Source organism: Haplochromis burtoni, unplaced genomic scaffold (assembly GCF_018398535.1).
Source record: "Haplochromis burtoni strain Fernald_Lab_line unplaced genomic scaffold, NCSU_Asbu1 Contig_36, whole genome shotgun sequence".
Classification (NCBI taxonomy): domain Eukaryota; kingdom Metazoa; phylum Chordata; class Actinopteri; order Cichliformes; family Cichlidae; genus Haplochromis; species Haplochromis burtoni.
Window position 1 is genome coordinate 531,150 of NW_024582397.1, and position 18,802 is coordinate 549,951.

Below are 18,802 nucleotides of genomic sequence, written 5' to 3' on the forward strand. Positions count from 1 at the left end.
TACCAAAGTTCATTCATCTAGTCAACACGTATAATGGTAAAAGGAATGGTTTTATATCTGACAAGCACATGTTAAACAGTAGAAGACCAGAACAACTGATTTGGGATGCATATCAGCACACATGCAGATTACAGTTTATGAAAAAGGAAAGAGGACAGTCATAATAATGAATATTTTGTCCCCTGTGAACCAATGCTTGGAGCAATTAGACAAAGCACAGAAAGTCTAGTGACCTAAAATTGCTCAGTCATATTTGATGTGATCACTGAAAGAAACATTCAACAAATTAAATGATGTAATGGAGAGAAATATTAAAATTGCAGATTTTACTGGAAGCACTGTTGTATTACTATTATTTAACTTGGTTCTTATTTCAGTGTGTGAAAATCAACCATGTTGCACCAGTTACCCTCATGTGATAGGGAAGAGTTTGACATTCCAATAATCCCAGCAGCACATTCTCAAATATGCAAGCATTACAAAGGACACACAGCATTTGATAGGTATACTGCCCAAGAGCGCAGTATACCTAATTGCACTTAAATCTATATGTGTCAAGGCAAGGCCTTAAAATATGCACCTATTACCAACTACAGCATTGACATTCATATGCACCACAAGTGAACTGCAATCACTCTCACAGATGTGTAACAGAACTATTTCAGTAATCACCCTCGAGCACACAGGTAAGCTAAACCATCAGTTAAATATCAGTGGCCCATCTTCTCTTTGAGGAACTACTATGTGGCAAGACAAGAATTGTCGTCATTCTGTTAGGTCCAGGAAATACTTATTTGGCAGCATGTCTGAAGTCCTTTCAAATAACGTGTCAATGGTTTATGCACCACAAAGTCAAGTGCTACAGCAAGCTTACTGTTTGCCTTACAGTACAACAGAAGGTTGGCTGATACTGTTAATATTAACAAGCTGAAATCAGATATGTACCGATCATTTACTGAATGTAATTTAATATTTAAAGGCTAAGGTTTCGGTTTCAAAAAGCTTTACTTCCTGTAGGATACAATATTAACCAGCAGAGGGCTCCAAAGTACTACAATGAACCAGTCCTTGCCGCTTGATAGGGCCTAAACAGCTTGTTGACTTTTTGGAGGGGAAGGGGAAACAACATGCATCTTGTGATTTTCTGTAATTTATATAATTAATATAATTATCACAGAAGCCTACGCTAAAAAAAACCTTTAAAAAAAAAAATCAGCATTCAATGTTCGTGGATGTCTTTGTTGGAAAATTCTTAAGAGTTGTTCAGGCTCAAAAATGCAGATTTGCAGTTTACATTTAGGGGAAATAGAAAAATACTGAAACCTGACTACTGATGTTTGTTTTCATAGCTCTGAAGCCCAAGAGCCAGCTAAAGTCTGTGCAGAGGAGAGCCCAACCTCTGGAAGTTAGCCAATTAGGACAGAGTGAGCTCATCCTTGAAGAGACGTTAGCAAATACAGCCTGTTACAAATCGAGGTTTTAATGCGTGAACTGAGAGCCTGCATTATTAGAATATTTTGAACTTTAAATGATACAAAGATGTGCCATTTGAACTTGGGCATAAAAATATAAACCTCCAGATCCAGACTAGACTTCTCTCTTAAATGCATTCAAGAATTGAAATAAAGGTAACATGACATTTTGGGGGTCGGGGGGTAAAACAGGTAAGGGTAATTATTCAGTCTGTGAAAGCTCAAGTCAACAGACTAGACCCATCAAACCCTCTGCCTCTTTTTCCACAGAGGAATGGATGGCACTGTCACTCCAGGAAGGCTTTTAGAATGGAGAAGTGGGTGAACGGACAGTGTCAGCCGAACTTGGAGAATAGTCTTCGGACTCTGAAGTGACCTCAGCAGGGGAAAGGCCACGGTTTGCACCGTGGGAGGGGCTGGCACGGATACCATGAGGGAGGTGGGCCTTTACATCCTGGTGGCGTCTTCGTCGGAAAACTTGCTTCTCTTTATCAAGTGGCGTGGTCTGAGAGAGGGTGACACAGCAGCAATTGTTAGCGTATCTAGAGAGCCAGATTAATGAGGATTGGCATCCACTCACTGAGGCATGAGGTACATTTTAGATGAGCCAGTGTCATCATGCACTTGTATGTGAAAAGCTGCATTTCCCTTGCAAGTTTTTCCTCTATGTGAAAAAAAAAAATGACTTCATCTTCTCTAAGGCAAGAAGAGGCAATAAGATCCACCACTTTTTTATGATGTTGCCAACACTTCTAGAAAGAAAAAAAATGTTTTCATCTTGGAAAATAAAAATGAAGTAGCACAGTTTATAAAAAAAAAACAAACAAACTCTCAAACAACCTTTTTAAATGCAAAATAAGTCGATGGCAAGGAAAACTGTGCAGCTACCTGCAACAGCCCAAATGAGATGATGTAAGGTGATAAAGTGAAGGATATGATGAGGCATGAAAAGGGATCCACTGATGGGCAATATGTCAAACCCTTGGGAGATGGGAAATGGAGACTGCCAGCACTTTGCCATGAAAGCACTCACTTTATTTAAGCACTATGCTGTGTCATACCTTATCCAGTACAAAGGATGCTGGTAGCGGTCCAAAGACCCTGACTTCTTGATGGTTAAGTCCTGGTCCAGCTGAGCAGAGAGAGATGAGCGCAACTCAGAGGATCACTATGAACTCAAAGCATCACTTACCGGATTAGGAACACATCTCTACACTCCTGTTATTATTATTATTGATAAGATACTCGCAGATAGATGTCATGTCACTAAACTGACAAATGGTTTCAAAATAAAAGACTGTATACAGGAAGTGTAGAGCAATGCAGATCCTCCTTAATAACAATGCTCACTTTGAAAACAAGTTATTTATCTTTCAAATCCAGCTTGTATTTGCAAATATTTCAAATTAAAATATCATCTCCTAAAACCTCGTAATGGTCAACTATGTTACTTCTAAGCTTTTCTAACAAAAGTGCTGGCAGTCCAGCTAAAAGTAGGATGAGAGGGCAGAGCAAACAAAGGAAAATCTAGCAGTAAGATGCAGATGGATGAAGTGATGACTGACAGAAAAAAAAGCAGGGAGGTTGCAGATTTAAAAACATCAGAGGACAATTGTTTACCTGTTTTACAAAAGCAGCAATTTTAGTTCCAACTTAAAATGACATCCAAGGCATAAAAATAAAAAGCTTCTGCATGTGTGAGTTGTATGAGGCACATTATGGCTCAAAGCTGAAAAGTCCTTCATTGCCAAAGCATGCTAATAAGCAGAAAGCCCAAATGTAATCTACCGTTGCACACCGACATGCAGTGTCAGTGTGGAGAGTGCAGAGCAGTGCTTACTGTGATCACGGACACTCCAGCTGTAGTGCTGTTGACCTTCACTCTGGTGTTAAAGTGCTTCCTGATCTTCCCAGCCACTGGCAGCTGGTGTTCTTTCTTTGACACACCATCATCCTGATAAATATAAGGAGCCATACTTCAGCAACTCTACTTTTCTCAACGTCACTGGTATTGATGCAGATTCTGGTGAAAGGACTGACGACACACTTACATTGACCCACGAGTGATCAAGGACTTGTACAGCTGTATATCTTTTATCCTCTGCTACCTGCAGCATCCCAGTGATCAGAGCCTAAACAGAGATTTGTTAGCCACAAAAATTCATAATAACATACTGAGGGTGTCTGGGGTGTTTCACATGGCTCGTGATCACAGCAGGACCACTTTCAGATACAAACCTTGGCTGAGTCTGACACATTGTCCCAGTGTGGTGCAGGAAATTCAAGCTGGCCCCTCAAAATCTGTTCAAAAAGCGCCTCCTGATCTTCACCACTCCTGTATACAGTTAAATTATAAAGCTAAGTTGCTCTATAGGCACTATTAGTCTACATGCGACACCTTAAAAATGTATGGAAATAATGTGTAACGCTTAAAGTAAACCTCCAAATACAGGAGCACATACCCACGGAAGGGAGGGAATCCACACAGCAGTATATAAGTGATGACACCTGCTGCCCAAATGTCAACCTTTAGTCCATATCTATAATATGAATATGAACACAACACAAAGGACACTTGACGCAGAAAAACAACACTCTTGCATCTTGATGCATGCTCAATCATCCAGGTAAGTAAATCTCCAAAAGTTGATTCTGTTCGTCTGGACGTAGAGTTTTCAGTGGGAGAAACGTTTCATCACTCATCCAAGTGACTTCTTCAGTCTCAGCAGACTGCAGGTTTCCCCAATCTTATAAACAGTACATTTGCATAACTAGCACCACTGAAGGAACAATGGGCTGGGAGACCAGTTCCTTCATCATAATTATGCAAATTCTCATGACCATTGATCAACAACCACTGATCAAAGACCACTGATCAATGGCCATGAGTACCATTCACAGAGAGTTGGGGAATGGCTGCAATCACAGCATTGTAAGATGGTGAAAGATGTACCCTTAGGCCCCCTCCTCGATTCAGAGATGGTCTTTCCCTTTTCACATAAGTGGCTTCCTTGACTCCGCGCTCAAACCAGCGTCCCTGTCCAGGATGTGAACATCCTCATCATTGAAATCGAGGAGGGGGTCTAAGGGTACATCTTTTGCCATCTTACAATGCTGCAATTGCAGCCATTCCCCAACTCCCTATGAATGGTACTAACTGAGTGGTACTCACTGAAAACGCTACGTCCAGATGAACAGAATCAACTTTTGGAGAACACTCTTGCATTTTTTTTTTTTATGGTCTTGATAATGGTGCTGCAGATGACTGGACTGGATAATGTAATTACTGATTTACCCCATTTCAGCAACAATCTCTGGTGCTACATAGGTGGGTGTGCCACACACAGTATAAAGGGGCCCGTTGACAACAGTAGCCAAGCCAAAGTCTCCTAACTTCAGAGATTTACTCCCATCATTGTGCTCATATACCTGGACAAGATACAGAAAAGGGACAGTGGGATATACTGGATGAAAAGGTCACCAATAGTCAATCTGATCAGTAAAACTTTGATTTCATTATTGAGCCATTTTTCTTTTTTTATTAGTGCAGTAATTTCAGGCAAAACTAACTACAAAAAATTCCATTGACTGCAAACACAGATGGTCTGCACAGAAAACTGACTTTTGGTTTGATCATGAAATGAATCTTATTCAACAAGCAGTAATACTAAAAAGTGAATGTGTAGTTTTAAGACCAACAATAATTTTTGGTCTAGAGAAGAAATTTGAGTATATTTGATCATCGTTAAATTACCAAAGAACTGTGTAATTTAATTAACTTATTTACCTATGCACCATTTATTATTGGTAGTTTTAAATCCAAGCTCTTATGTATATATATATGTACAGATTCTGAGGAAAAAACAATGACACGGAAACGGGGCTAATAGGGAAATTGGATATTTTACAATGCAAAGCGATTCCCCACCCATACAGATGCTCTGTGCAGAGTCGTACTTACCAACAGATTTTCTGGTTTTATGTCCCTGTGGACAATATTGAGACTGTGCAGGTACTTGATAGCACTTGCCAGGTTGAACAGCATAGAACTGGCATCGCGCTCAGTGTATTTGTTAGAAGATGTAATGGCATCAAAGAGATCACCCCCCTGGAGAAAGAGTGTTTGAAATGTGAAAGACGCCCAGTTGCTAAATTTATAACAGTCTGACGCAGATAAATGGTTGATAAATTTTTCTTTTTAACTGAAGTAAATTAATTCAACTATAAACCAGTCTATGACAGCAAAAAGAATGCATTACATAATGTTTTTGATAACTTATTTGAATTTTATCTTGTGACATCGAAGGTTTCAATTTCTTCGTTTAAAAAAATAAAAATAAAAAAATCAGTACCTTAACTAACTCCATTACAAGATAGAGCTCGTTTTGTGTGTCCATTTCCTCAATCAAAAGAACTATGTTGGGATGTTTCACACGCCGAAGGATTGATACTTCACTCTGTATCATGTGCTCCTGGGTGACAAAGAAAACAATCTGTACACTGTAGCCAGAATACTTTACACACAATATATGAGATTTGTTTTGTAATTTTAGAGAAGTAATAGAAAACAGTTTTCAAAAGAGAACTCTAAACTAGGATCATTTGATGCTGTGATTTAAACAAAAAAGCAAACAAAACCAACCAGAACCAAATATTTTTGCTTCCAGCATTATAGCAACCCCTGCTCACCAATGACTTAAAAAAATGACTCAGCAACAGTTGAACTTCAACTTTATGAACATTGGAAATTTGATGGTCTAAAAGCTGAATTCAGCAGGTGCAGAGCAGGCTCACCTTTCCCCTGCACTTATCTTTGCTGATGATCTTGAGCGCATACTCCCTTCCAGTGGATCTCTCCACACACTCTCGGACCACAGCAAAGTTTCCATCCCCTAAAGTCCTTCCCACTTTGTACCTCTCTGCTATGGAGGCAGGGATTGAAGAGTACTCATCCATTGGCTCAGCTGTGAAAAAAATAAAATGAAATAAAATACACTCTATAATAGGTAAAGCATTATATAGTAGTTTAAATGTTGTTTGCAAACTGTTTTTTGTTTGTTTGTTTAAAATTAGTTTATGTCTTGTGTCGTCTTGATGCATGCTCAATCATCCAGGTAAGTAAATCTCCAAAAGTTGATTCTGTTCATCTGGACGTAGCGTTTTGTGGGAGAAACGTTTCTCCAGATGAACAGAATCAACTTTTGGAGATTTGTCTTGTGTCCTTTCTGACCTTCGCTGCTCGGCCCATCGCCTTCATCCATTGAGCTGCATACTTTGGTAGACGCCAAGGAGAGTGAAGAACCACTGTGTTGAGATCCCTGAAAAAGAAGAGACAGCTATGGAGTGAGAATAAAAAGATAAACAGATGTACTTGTCTTACACAAATTTCAGAGGGGAGCAAAGCTTATAAAAATGTGATTACAGCCAGATTACACAAAGCTTGTTTGTTCCACTCCGCTAGCCTTGAGCATGTAGATAGCAATGAAACAAGCATGGTGAAACCTTACAGAAATCATTGTACCAGCACAAAGACTACCAAGTGATTCTACACAGACTGAAAATGACATGCAAAAACTTCACGACAGTAACAATACCTACCTGAGCCAGAATTATGAATAAGTGACACCAGTATTACTGATACCTGGATTTTAAATGAGAAATGAGAGACTGTGCACTCTCCTGATCCATGATCAGATATGTCGGAATCGCTGCTGCTTCAGTGAAGATTATGTTTCATTCACAAATTGTTGAAAAGTTGCTAGTTAGCCAGCAGCATTTTACATGGGCTTTTAATTCACTAGCGTGTTTGTTTAATCTCTTAATTGTTTCATTGTGACAAGGGTTCCCTGAGTTCATGTCAGAGTTTTCTCCACAGGGTTTAAGCTCACTTAAGCATTTTGGATTTTTTCCCCATTTCACGGATAAATCTTTATAATGATTCAAACGCAGGCTTTGATGGGGTATGAAATTTATTTCCATTAACATAACTGCAACACAAAGTAATTAAGTTGTTAGGTTAATAGGTAGTAAGACTCACACATTTTTTGGAACTACAATGATGGTGATAAACTTCTGTTCGATGTCAGTGCAATACCTGTTGAAGCACTTAAAGTTCTGTCTAATTAAATGAAAAACTTCTTAAAATTCTTCAATCTTGGCACAACACAAATCATTACTTCATTATTTCATTTTTTTTTTTTTTTTACCTGTCGTCTTCTGAGGCTAGCTGGACTGGTTGGAGAGGGGCTTGGAGACTTTCCAGAACGAGGTGTGGACAGCTGACTGCCTGCAGTGCCGTTAGCTTTTAGGATAAGATAAAGATTAAATACTGTAGCATAAACCAAGTTCACAAGACGTGAACGACAGATCACATGCACACTCTTACCTGAACCGGCAGATGAGGGAGACTTGCTCCTGCGGGGCATTCCACCACTTCTTGGGGAAGAGCGACCGTGTACTGAGGGCAGCCGCCCATATGATGCAGACTTTGTTACCCTGCATTCTGAAAAGAAATAAAAACAAGCAAAATAAAAGGTGTGGACTGTTCCAGCATCATTATGGCAGAGTAATAAATGATCAGCTTTATGTGTGGCATACTGACCTTTTGTCTTTCTTTCGGCTTCTCTGGCATTATTAAATGCTAAATAGACTGGTTCTTATATTGTGTTTTTCTACTGAGTACGCAAAGTACTTTACACAATGTGTTGCGTTCACCTATTCACACAATCACTTTTTCTATGCTTAAGTGCTTTCTATCTACCACTGACGCTCTGGATGCATCAGAGAGCATCTTGGGGTTACGATCTGAGCTACAACTGTTCTCTCTTTCTTTTTTTTTTTTTTCTCCCCCCTCTTCTTGGGCCTATCAGTATAAACAAAGTAACGACATCAACTGCCTACCAACAAGCACGCACTGTAACTAATGTAGATCTCATTTACATCATTATCATACAATTTGAAACAAAGAAAGATTTTATGACCAAATGAACAGAGATTATTGGTCTGTGGCTGGATGAGTACAAGACACCATACACCACTTTGATTCGGGTGCATGAGGGTTGGAGGAGGGGTGCCAATTTATCTGATGAGCTGGTGAACCTTTTTGTGCTGAGGATAGGACGATACTCTCAAACCAACTGCAGGTCTTTGGAAGATACTTTCTGTAAACAGTGGTACAGAAAGACATCCACAGCATGTGCCAAAATCTTTATGCGGGACAAAGATTCACTACATCAGTCCAGTAAGCACAGGTTTTGGAGCAATGCACAGCATACTACCATCCAGAAAATATATTTTTTTTTTCTTCCCCCAAAAAAAGCTTTGCCTATTTTAGCAAGCCAATTCTTCATGGTTTGTAGGGAAGAGTCCATGCTGCAGACTGTCCTGCTTGAAGTCTAGATATGTTACATGTTAAAATATTTTAAGCATAATTAAGCATAATTAAATGAAAAATATCAGGCAGGAGACTTCAAACTGTGAAGCAGCTGAAGTTTTATCTGAACAAGAAAAATGTGAAATCCTCCTTCAGAGCTAGAGAAAGAGGTGATGCAATAGAGTGGTGGGCATGCTCATGATCCACATTTATTTAGTTTCTTTCTTTCTTTCATTCAAAGCACATTTCACAAAAATATAGATTTTTTTTCCTCATTTGAAAATCATTTAATCATCATCATCATCATCATATTTAGTATTACTATTAAATATAGGATTCACATGTTTTTTAAATGACTGCACAGCAACTTAAGGTGAACAACATATAAAACACGGGAAATTGGTGCAAGCCTCATAACTACACTTACCACTTTCATCCAAGTTGAAGTCGTCTTGATAGCGGAACTTTTCGGGACCACAAGCAATGAATATATCATCTTCCCCAAAAAAGTCCTGAAGGGAGGTGACCTGAGAAAAATAATGTCTGTCAGCTTTAGTTCAATAAGTCTGAAATGCATTCACTCTCAACTGATACTATACATAATCTGGAAATAAGATGATGTGTTAACATCTTGAAATATTGTATACATTACATACTATAACAGACAAAGCATTTTTTTCCAGACAAAGACATGCAAATCAAGTAAAAATGAGTATATTACTGTTTCTTCTGCTTGTTTTTTTCAAACTGAGGCAAATGAGATTCAATGCGTCAGTGTACGATATCATAGCAACATGACACATCAATGCTAAGTGAAGGATTCAACATATCGAACAAAAATGTCATAAAAATTCAGGTTGCACAGTGGTTGGCACTACAGTCTCACAGCAAAAGGTATGTAGGTCTGAACCCTGGCAACATGCCGTGTGTGCAGTTTGCATGTATTGAGCTTTAATTTCAAGAATTTCAAGATTTCCTGGTAAAAAGGTCTCTTCAATAAATAATTCACATTTCAATATGTGTCACATTTGTGCAAATAATATAGCAGTTTGTTTACAGCAAATGGTGTATAATGGCTTTTAAACTTTAATAGGATTTATAACATTTGGATAATCATGTTAAATGGAGTATATAAAACATGTGCTAGTAAAGAAAGAACTTTATTGATCACAATGCTGGATTTAAGGATGCCAGGTTTGAATAAATGCTCATTGTGATCTAAGCACAAATGAAAAATTAATGGTACAGCATGTATAGCATATAAATAAAAGATTTAACCTCTTTCTACTCTTGTGACAGCCCAGCTGCACTTTAATGTCTTCAGGGTAACCATTAAGAAAAGAAAAGCTCCTTTTAAACCTGTTAGATTTTATTCAGTGGAGACCACAAAAATGGTGTCTGTCTTTCATTAAATCGTCATCTCTAGTGGGCGATTAAGTTAATTGCCCTCTGTTACTGCAGATTATATTTTGTAAAATCACGTTAGAAAATGTTTAACAGTAGCTATTTATTCAGAGATTCAATCGCAACAACACACAGTGGTCAGGCTGTTTCTGAAAAAGCAGCATTTCCACAATGTACTTTACTTAGTTTAAGCTTTGGATAAAATAACATAGTAACCAAGTAACCATCACTGTAAAAACAACAGAAGTGTAAATTATAATCATTTCTGCTTTTCTATAAACAAGAACTGTATGGCTAGGTGGGTGCTGGTGTTTGCATTTATAGAAAAGTCTATCTTAATGGTTATATAGCAATCTCATGAATAAATAAAGATAGACACAGATGACTCTTCGGCTAATAAGAGTGTGCAAGAGAAAGTCTCCATAAGGTTCAGCCTTTAATCCTTATTGTTTAACTGACCTATAGTATTATAGATATCAGTTAGAATACAAAGGCATGCTTTCCACAACATCACATATATTGTTAAGAACTGCATGTTTGCCACTGTGATCACCTCTAGGATTCTCCTGCTATCCCTCTCCAATGTGCCTATTGGACTGGGGTTAGCTGGATGACCCACGCTTACACATGGTGTGGTCATCGATGAAAGCTCCCTCCTTCCTGCAGCCTGTCTGACAGGCTCATTGGGTTTGTTTATTTTGGTTTAAAAACACACCCATCCATAAATGCTTTCCACTACTAACTTTCTACACTCGCATACACAAACACACATTCTGCTACGTTGTTTATGATTTTATGCATATATTCTTCTTTGTTGTTGTCTCCCATTCTTTTTCAACCTATAAACTGAACTGTGACCTTGATGACCAAGGAAATGGCTCTCTTATGTACACAAGAAAACTGACAGCAACAAATGACACAAAAAACAAGACACTGACCTGCAACAGTAAATCTAACTTTATATTAAATTACAACTTCCAAAAAAAAAAAAAAAAAAAAAAAAAAAAAAACCTAAATGAGATCAGAAAGCAATTATATTGCATTCCTTTTTTTTTTTGCAAAATCTAGCACACCCTTTTTCTTTCTTTAAAAACTCAAACCCACACATGACAGACTGTAACAAAGCCAAGATGATGGGGAAACACACTTTAGTCAACAAAATATGCATAACCATAATTTGGATATGATTTCAAGTAGTCCAGTGAGGAACAAGTTCAACATCTACAGATTGAGTTTTCGAATGCAAAACAAAATGTGCCAAATGTTGGTATCCATTAATCAAGAACGATAAGCTTATCAGGAGCCTAAAAAGATTTTAGAGGCGAGATAGACTGTTTGCTTTAGTATATTAACACCACTACTGAATTACATTATCACATCATGTTATCACCTTTTTTTCTGATGGATCAATATTCTGGTCTCCACTGCACTGATCTTAGATCACAATAAAAAACAAAAAACAAAAAAAACAGAACAGTCAGGCTGGCTATACCAGTAACCTTTAAAACATTCAAAGGTCATTCAGTCAAGAATTGTTAAAAGGAATATCAGACACATGGGGCTGAGGAGAGGGGTTGCTAAATAAGAACCTTTTCTCTGCACCACTGATGTCCCCTACCCCCAATTCTACCCCCTCCTCCTCCTAAAAGGAAATCCCACAGGGAGGAGCTGCACAGCAGTTACCAAGGAGACCAGACAAAAATCACAGCTTAGTTTAAGACAATGAGAAGGCTACTTTGACACCCACTGTCAGATCCTATCTGGAGCTCTTAATGGTGCAAACTGCAGATAACACAAAAGCAGCATAGCCTCATTTAGAGAGAATGACGAAGCATATTGTTAGGATGTTGTTAAGAATTCAAATTTCCACCTTGTTAATCCCAATCTCTCTCTGTGAATTGTCTTGGAATCAAAAACATTGAAAAGGTTAAAGGTAAATAATAATAATAATAATAATAATAATAATAATAATTATTATTATTATTATTATTATTAGATAGTAGAGTCTGAATGTTTAAAAATATGATACCTACCAAGGGCTAAAAACCTTTTACAGATCCAATTAATGATATATGCACTCTCAATAATAACAGCAGTGTTCACCTTAAATATACAAAAGATTTATAACGTTATAAAAGAACATGAAAAAAATGTTGATCAATGATTTCTTATAATACGCCTAAAAGTTACCTCTTATTTCAGAGTTCTGTAGTTCCACCAAAGTACTTTGAATTTAGAATTCTAAAGCTTGTGATGAAGCCATATAACAGAGGCAACTGTGAATGTGATGCTTCATATTGATTATTTTTGCCTTCAGGCTCTGTGACACAGCAACTCCATTAAACCTACCATTTGCATAGAAAGCGCACGCATACTTTTCACAATTCAGGAGCATCCTAGGGAAGTATTGATTTCCAGGGTTTTATCTATGATTTCCGCAAGTGCTGCACCTGACATCCATTCCAGAAATAAATAACAATGGATATATGCATGCTATAGAAGCCTATTGATTTAAGCCATAGGAAAGACCACATAAAGGAACACAATTGTGTAACACAAAGCATGCACAGGTGGAGCTTCCCAGGACACTAAAGCTTCTTCTGAAGTGTGAGAGTGAAAGCAGGAGCCAGTCATCTAGCATGCCAGAAAGAAACATGACTCATCTTTACCTCCACTTGGCAAATGGTTCTTGTTCTATTTTGCATGAGCTTCCTTTATATGCAGTCTGTTGTACAAATGCCCAAATCAGTTCTGCTGCAGAAACAGCAGCGACTTAACAGGGGCTGCTCCAAAAACATTGAAGGAAACTAAGTTTCTACACTTAGCTCTTAGAAGTGTTTCAAAACCAAAAAACACCCCCAAAAACATTTATAATAACCAGCCAAGATAATAACCACGCCCTGCAAATATTTTTGGTATAATGAGAGCATGCAAAAAAGTCTATATAATAACGGACAGATGATCAATATTATCACCTAAACTTTTAAAATATTCAAGATTAGTTTCACTGCAACATCACATACAAGTTACTGTAAAGATTTTCTTTACACAGCTCAGGATGTTCACATGCTGTAAAGCTTCTTTTGAATTCCACAAACAGAAAATTCCACCGAGTGCAACGGGTAGGTTGAAGGGATAATGCAATGACGAAGCTCATCCAGCATGTAATCCATCACAATTGAGCACAGTTTGTATGAAGATCCATTAGGTGATCACTGTGTGCAGGTTTCACTAAAATCTGACCAATACTTGAGGAGGAATAGAGAGTTTTAACTGTGGCTGGACAGCTGCCTCGCTATGGCATGAGGTCATCAGTCCTTTGGCTGGATGAGCTAAAAATCATATCTACCAAATGAAGTGGCACATGAAGGCACTTATTTGTACAGCCAGACTACAGAAAGTGGGAGGAAAGTGAGGCACTCTTCCATTTTGTTCATCTTTTTGCACATCGAATTTGAGAAGGCTGCAGAGCAACTAAAACCATTTAGTCATTTTATTTATTGAATCAATAAACAAAGTGAGATTTTCCTAAGACAGTGAGATGAGAGTTACAGCCAGGATCCATAGAGCAGACGTGACATTTGTGGTATGAGTAGAAACCAAAGAGATTAATTGTGGGCAAATCCAGACCAGAAAACAGCAGAGTCAAAGTCAACTTAAAGGAATGAATTAGAAAAACATTATGTTAGCTTCAGCTCTCTTGTACACAGAGCACCATAAATTCCAACCACATCCACTGTGTATCTGATTGGCAAAGCATGAATGGACCATTTAATCACATCCTCTCATACATAACTTTAGAAAGGAGGCGTAAGCCTCTGCTTTCATGCACTGATGTGAAGCTAGACTATCCTCGGGTGGCTGTTGACATCTATTTGAACAAGAAGTGTTGACTTTAGCATGAAGAGAACTTAGCACTGTGCATAATACAGTTATAGTGCGGAGCCACATCCATTTGAGCAGGGATGGGAACATCATGATCGAGTCCCCTCAGACCTACTCAGTCTTAGAAATACTCTTTGCTCCATCTGACGAATAATATCAGGGGTCATAACAGGCCATGTCCCTATAGATAAGTCCCACTGTGTTGGTCTTATCTGTGGAGCATGCATCTCTCCATCACTTTTCTCTGTGCATTACAGTGTCTTGGAGTGCCTTTATTGTGGCTAAGTCCTTACTGATTTTATTTTCTCTATGTATTTAGACACACATTGCATGGCAGTGCACCATTACAGAGTGACTCAACAGTATGTAGGATCACCGGCGTCAAGCACAGCCACCCGCCAAGCTGATCCACAAATAGAACCATGAATCATGAGTCAAAGACAACTAAGGATAAAACAACAAATCACAGGAATGCCACTGCTAATTTACCAGCAGACTCAAAAAAGAAATGCATAACAATCAATTACAGCTGTTTAAATTTAATCTGTACTTAATTCTTACTGGAAAACAATGTATTTAAAAATAAACTGTCACATTTTTCTTTTATTTTCTTTTTTTTTTTAAACTGTCAGCAAAAGCCTCTCTAAGAACCCCTCCCCCCAGAAAGCAGGTCATTTACCAAAAGGTTAAACACCCGTGAAAACAGGTCTCTTAATGCCAATGGGTGTTTATTTGGCCATCTGGTGGCACAACAGGGCAAAAAGTCACAAAACCAGAGAAATGAAGGCACTACCAAGCACACAAGCAGCTTATTATTGGAGATACAGTTAACAAAATCCAGAAGCAGATACAAAAGGCAGTTAGAGACAGTGAGAGGACCATAAAAAATAAATCTGAATTTCCTACTTTTTCCATAGAGTGGGATTCTACTTTTAATTAATTGCAGTATCATTGTGCTTTTTGCTAAACAAATCTCTATTCCTAAAACAACAGAGGATATTCCAAAGGCAGATTTGTTTGTTAGTGTGAAAAACTCCAACTGTTCCTTCTACATACCATTACACAAAGGATGCTTTCCTGGGATTACACCTTAGCCATGTGCTCCATCTTGCCGCCGTGTGTAATAATAAGGCTGACAGACTGAGCACTGCATCTGTGAGCCTTTTCACAATACACCTACAGTCCTGACATCAGTACTGCACCGCTCTGCCGCAGAGGCTGTTCCTTAGCAACCAGCTCAGGAAACCATTTTACCATAGAGACCATCACAGCGGGGGGATCAAAAAATAAAAATAAAAAAGTCAGAGGGATACTAATACAGAGTGCCCTAACTATTTCTGTGAAATGTTTAGACAGTTCGTAGTGTAGGTGGTACTTGCATGCTGTCCAGCCATGTCAGCCCTACATATAAAACTGATAGTCACTTATGACTCCCATAATTTCCAAGCAAAGGTTAATATAATTAGTCTACATATACAGTGTAGTTATCAATGTATAAATAATAACAGTCCAGAGTATTTAGAGCATATAGTCGAAGCAAGAATACAAGAAGCTTTATAATTAAGTCTCAAGTCGCTGATCAGATTGCATGTTTTGTACAAACTCACTTACACTTAATAGTGTGTTACTGTTAGTAGGAATATGAGATGGAGTCCTAGAAACCTATTTCTCATAATACATTTTACACATATTCCCAGATGACTCTGAACCTGCTGGGCTCTCTTGTTGGGTAAGGAAGCAATTCTCAGGGACAAGACTGAAGAACAGACCACACAGCCTCTGATGTCAGATGCATAACTCCAAATCTTTTAAGCCTCCTGCAAATGTCTACCAAGTGCGGTTCATTGCAATGTTCTAAAATCAAACTTAAGATGTAACACAGCACCACAAATGGGAATTCAGCATGGCAACACCAGAATACCTGTCTCCAAAACCACTTACAAGGGCTAAGGAGGCATGATCCCATTTTACTTTGACTTCTCTTCTAAAGAAGCATCCTTCCACCCTTCCCACTTGTGACCAATTATATGTTTAAGTGGTGGAGAAGCTTAAGATAAAGCAATTGCACTCTTGTAGGTACCGGGCTCTTACTGTATGGTTGGTCTTCCTGCTTTGCCTTTGTCCGTGATTTTCAAATAAAAACATTTGGTGTTAAGAGCTTTAGTTTGAAATAGGGAAATGTGAAGGTAAATAACATCTCTTCTTTTAAACTTTTCAAATTTATTGTATCAAAAGCGCTGCTTGTTACATGAATGTGCACATAGCTTCACTAATGGCAAGCACAAACACACTTGTGTAAATACAAACAGAAGATCATCAGGCACTTATGTAACTTGTCCTGAATGGCACAGTTGTGAGACGTATACTTAATGCTTCCTCTGAGTAAGGACAGCACTGAAAGTCACTTCATACTTTAAACACCTTTAGCTGTAGTGACAAACGTGCTTACTGTGGGAAAATAAAATCCCATTATATTTGCAACTTTTTGGTGATGCCTGAGATTCCCAAAGTCACTACCTAATGCGAATGCTTTCCTATTTGAACCCCACTTGGAAATATGTTGTTGCTGGTACTAGAAGTCTTTGAAATGAACAAACCGATAACTCTGCAGAAACAACAATTTAACACCTACCGCCTTCCCATCAACGGTATAAAGCCTTTTGACGACTCCAGAGTCTAACTTGATGGCATCTGTGATGTCGGTCATGACTTGCTCAAAGGAGTGTGCAGTCTTCTTGTTGAGCAAGATCCGTACAGCCTTGCGAGGTTTTACTCCACTGCGGACAATCGTCACCAGTTTGGGCTTGATGAAGTCCTTGGTCTCCCTGGTTTCTGGAGATCCAGCCTTGCCACTACCAAGGGAAGAAGGGTCACGGACAGACACAGCAGTCTTAGGACCAACTGACCAGTTAGGATTTACATTCTTTGTGTAGTCCACCTTCTTGTATGGCTCTATAGACGCACAAACATAGCTCTCTCCTGGAGGAAAAAAACAACAACAAGACAACAGATTTTCTCAGCCCATTAGCAATGCTAACACAAACATGGCATATAAAAAAAAAAAAAAAAAGTATAGGTTGTGTCAGAGCAGAAGAATTTAAGGGTTTTTGTTTTTATCTCCTATTTTAGTGTCATTTCCATCATATTTTATTTTACTAGATAACTATTTTACTTAATAGAAGCCAAATCTAAGGCAGGCTTAAAACTGTTTAGAAACAATGCTCACCTTCCACCAGCTGGTCCATGCTGGTGATCCTTATTGACCCATCAATCGTGTATATGGTCCGTACTCCCTGGGGTAAATTGACATTATCTGACAGACATCTTGTAAGGTCAGCCAAGAGTGCTTCAAGAGACCTAAATCTGTCCTGAGAAATGGCATACACAATCCCCTTGAAGTATCGGTCTCCATTGCGGTAGAAACGGATCTTCTTGGCCTTCTTTTCTGAGCTTAGTGCTTGCAGTGTCCTGGTTCTGTACAGGCTGCAGTGAGCGCTGTGAGTGGGACTGGGGAGCCCATTCCCTCTCGAGCCCCTTCGGGTGTATCTTTGAGCCTTGTCCCGCTCATCAAAGTGTTCCAGCTCCATGTCTGTGCTGTGCTATTATACTGAATAATATGAGGAAAGAACATGCTTGCAATCTGAATACCATTTTAACTTATAACATATTACACCAATTACGTTCCCTTTAAGTCTAGTGGCTTATACATCCTGCTTCAGCACTGGCACAAGCCTTGATGCTGCAACTGCTGCTCATACACACATTATGAAGTAGCATGTCACACCCATTTCATGTTCTCTGGAGTGTCTCAATTTAAATATATAAAATTCACATGCATTTACTGTGGATAATATATGGACAGTAACAGTCTCTTGTGGGATTCTGGCTAAAAGCTTATTGAAAGGTAAACCTTAAAAATACAAAAGAAAGGAAACGGTAATCAGCAGGATCTTCTAGTTTCTGTGCAATCTTACCTCTGAGGTGAAGACGGATGTAATCAAACGCTTCCAGGCGAAACGTGTCTCAGATCTTTTATTTATTGGATACCTTGTATGAACCATGCGTCCCTTTGTTGCCCTGTGATGGTGCTCTGCTTCCCTGCCGTGTGTCTACTCTGCTGTGTACTCACATGCAGATTGGAGGCAGGGCTGTAGCCGGTGTCCTCCACCCTCCCTTACTCCTCTTCCATTGCAGTGATTTACCGGACCGCTCTGCTGTCAGCCTTCCTCGTGCACGCTGCTGCCGGGGCGCGTTCTCGCACGTATTAATAAAATGCGCGTTCGTGTTGACCTGTTTTAGTAGCACTATTAGGGATGATTAGAATCAAAAAATCCTCGTTAAGTTTTACCCGTTAGTTCGCAATAAAAAAAAAACTAAGTTTTATTTTAACTTCCAGGTGTAGTTGACCTGCAGGTTTATTTCACTAAAGTAACAATAAAATGGTGACTTTCCCAATTTAAGCTACCTTATGGTATATCTTACAGACATTTTTAAACAAAACGGCAAAAGAAATAACTTACTATTAGTGTTTCTTTAAGTAATTAACCAACCATTTGCACTGAATTAAAAAAGAAAACTCGAATCAAACCGTAAGTTTAGATTCTAGCACGTGTTTTAGCTCGTTTAAACGGTTACTATCGTTGAAAATAAGTAATAAAATTCACGCATG

General features: G+C 38.6%; 1 protein-coding gene across 3 annotated transcripts; it reads right to left on the reverse strand.

Moving 5' to 3' along the window:
- Positions 1 to 628: 628 nt before the first annotated feature.
- On the reverse strand, positions 629 to 18,780 carry dclk1b (doublecortin-like kinase 1b). 3 transcript variants are annotated; one of them, XM_005926452.3, is made up of 17 exons: positions 18,108 to 18,780; positions 17,360 to 17,740; positions 16,766 to 17,112; positions 9,272 to 9,371; positions 7,858 to 7,974; positions 7,679 to 7,773; positions 6,703 to 6,790; positions 6,267 to 6,436; positions 5,825 to 5,944; positions 5,434 to 5,580; positions 4,768 to 4,901; positions 3,935 to 4,012; positions 3,711 to 3,807; positions 3,524 to 3,604; positions 3,313 to 3,426; positions 2,534 to 2,604; positions 1,786 to 1,977 (listed from the first exon to the last, which is right to left on the reverse strand). In XM_005926452.3, the coding sequence occupies exons 2-17, from the start codon at positions 17,718 to 17,720 to the stop codon at positions 1,920 to 1,922; spliced, it is 2,178 nt and encodes a 725-aa protein (XP_005926514.1). In that variant the 5' UTR covers positions 17,721 to 17,740; positions 18,108 to 18,780; the 3' UTR covers positions 1,786 to 1,919. The 3 variants fall into 3 exon arrangements, with proteins under 3 accessions (XP_005926513.1, XP_014190394.1, XP_005926514.1); XM_005926451.3 differs by lacking the exon at positions 2,534 to 2,604 and having other exon boundaries at positions 629 to 1,977; positions 18,108 to 18,776; XM_014334908.2 differs by lacking the exons at positions 2,534 to 2,604; positions 16,766 to 17,112; positions 17,360 to 17,740; positions 18,108 to 18,780 and adding an exon at positions 15,190 to 16,752 and having other exon boundaries at positions 629 to 1,977.
- Between the last annotated feature and the right edge of the window lie 22 nt (positions 18,781 to 18,802).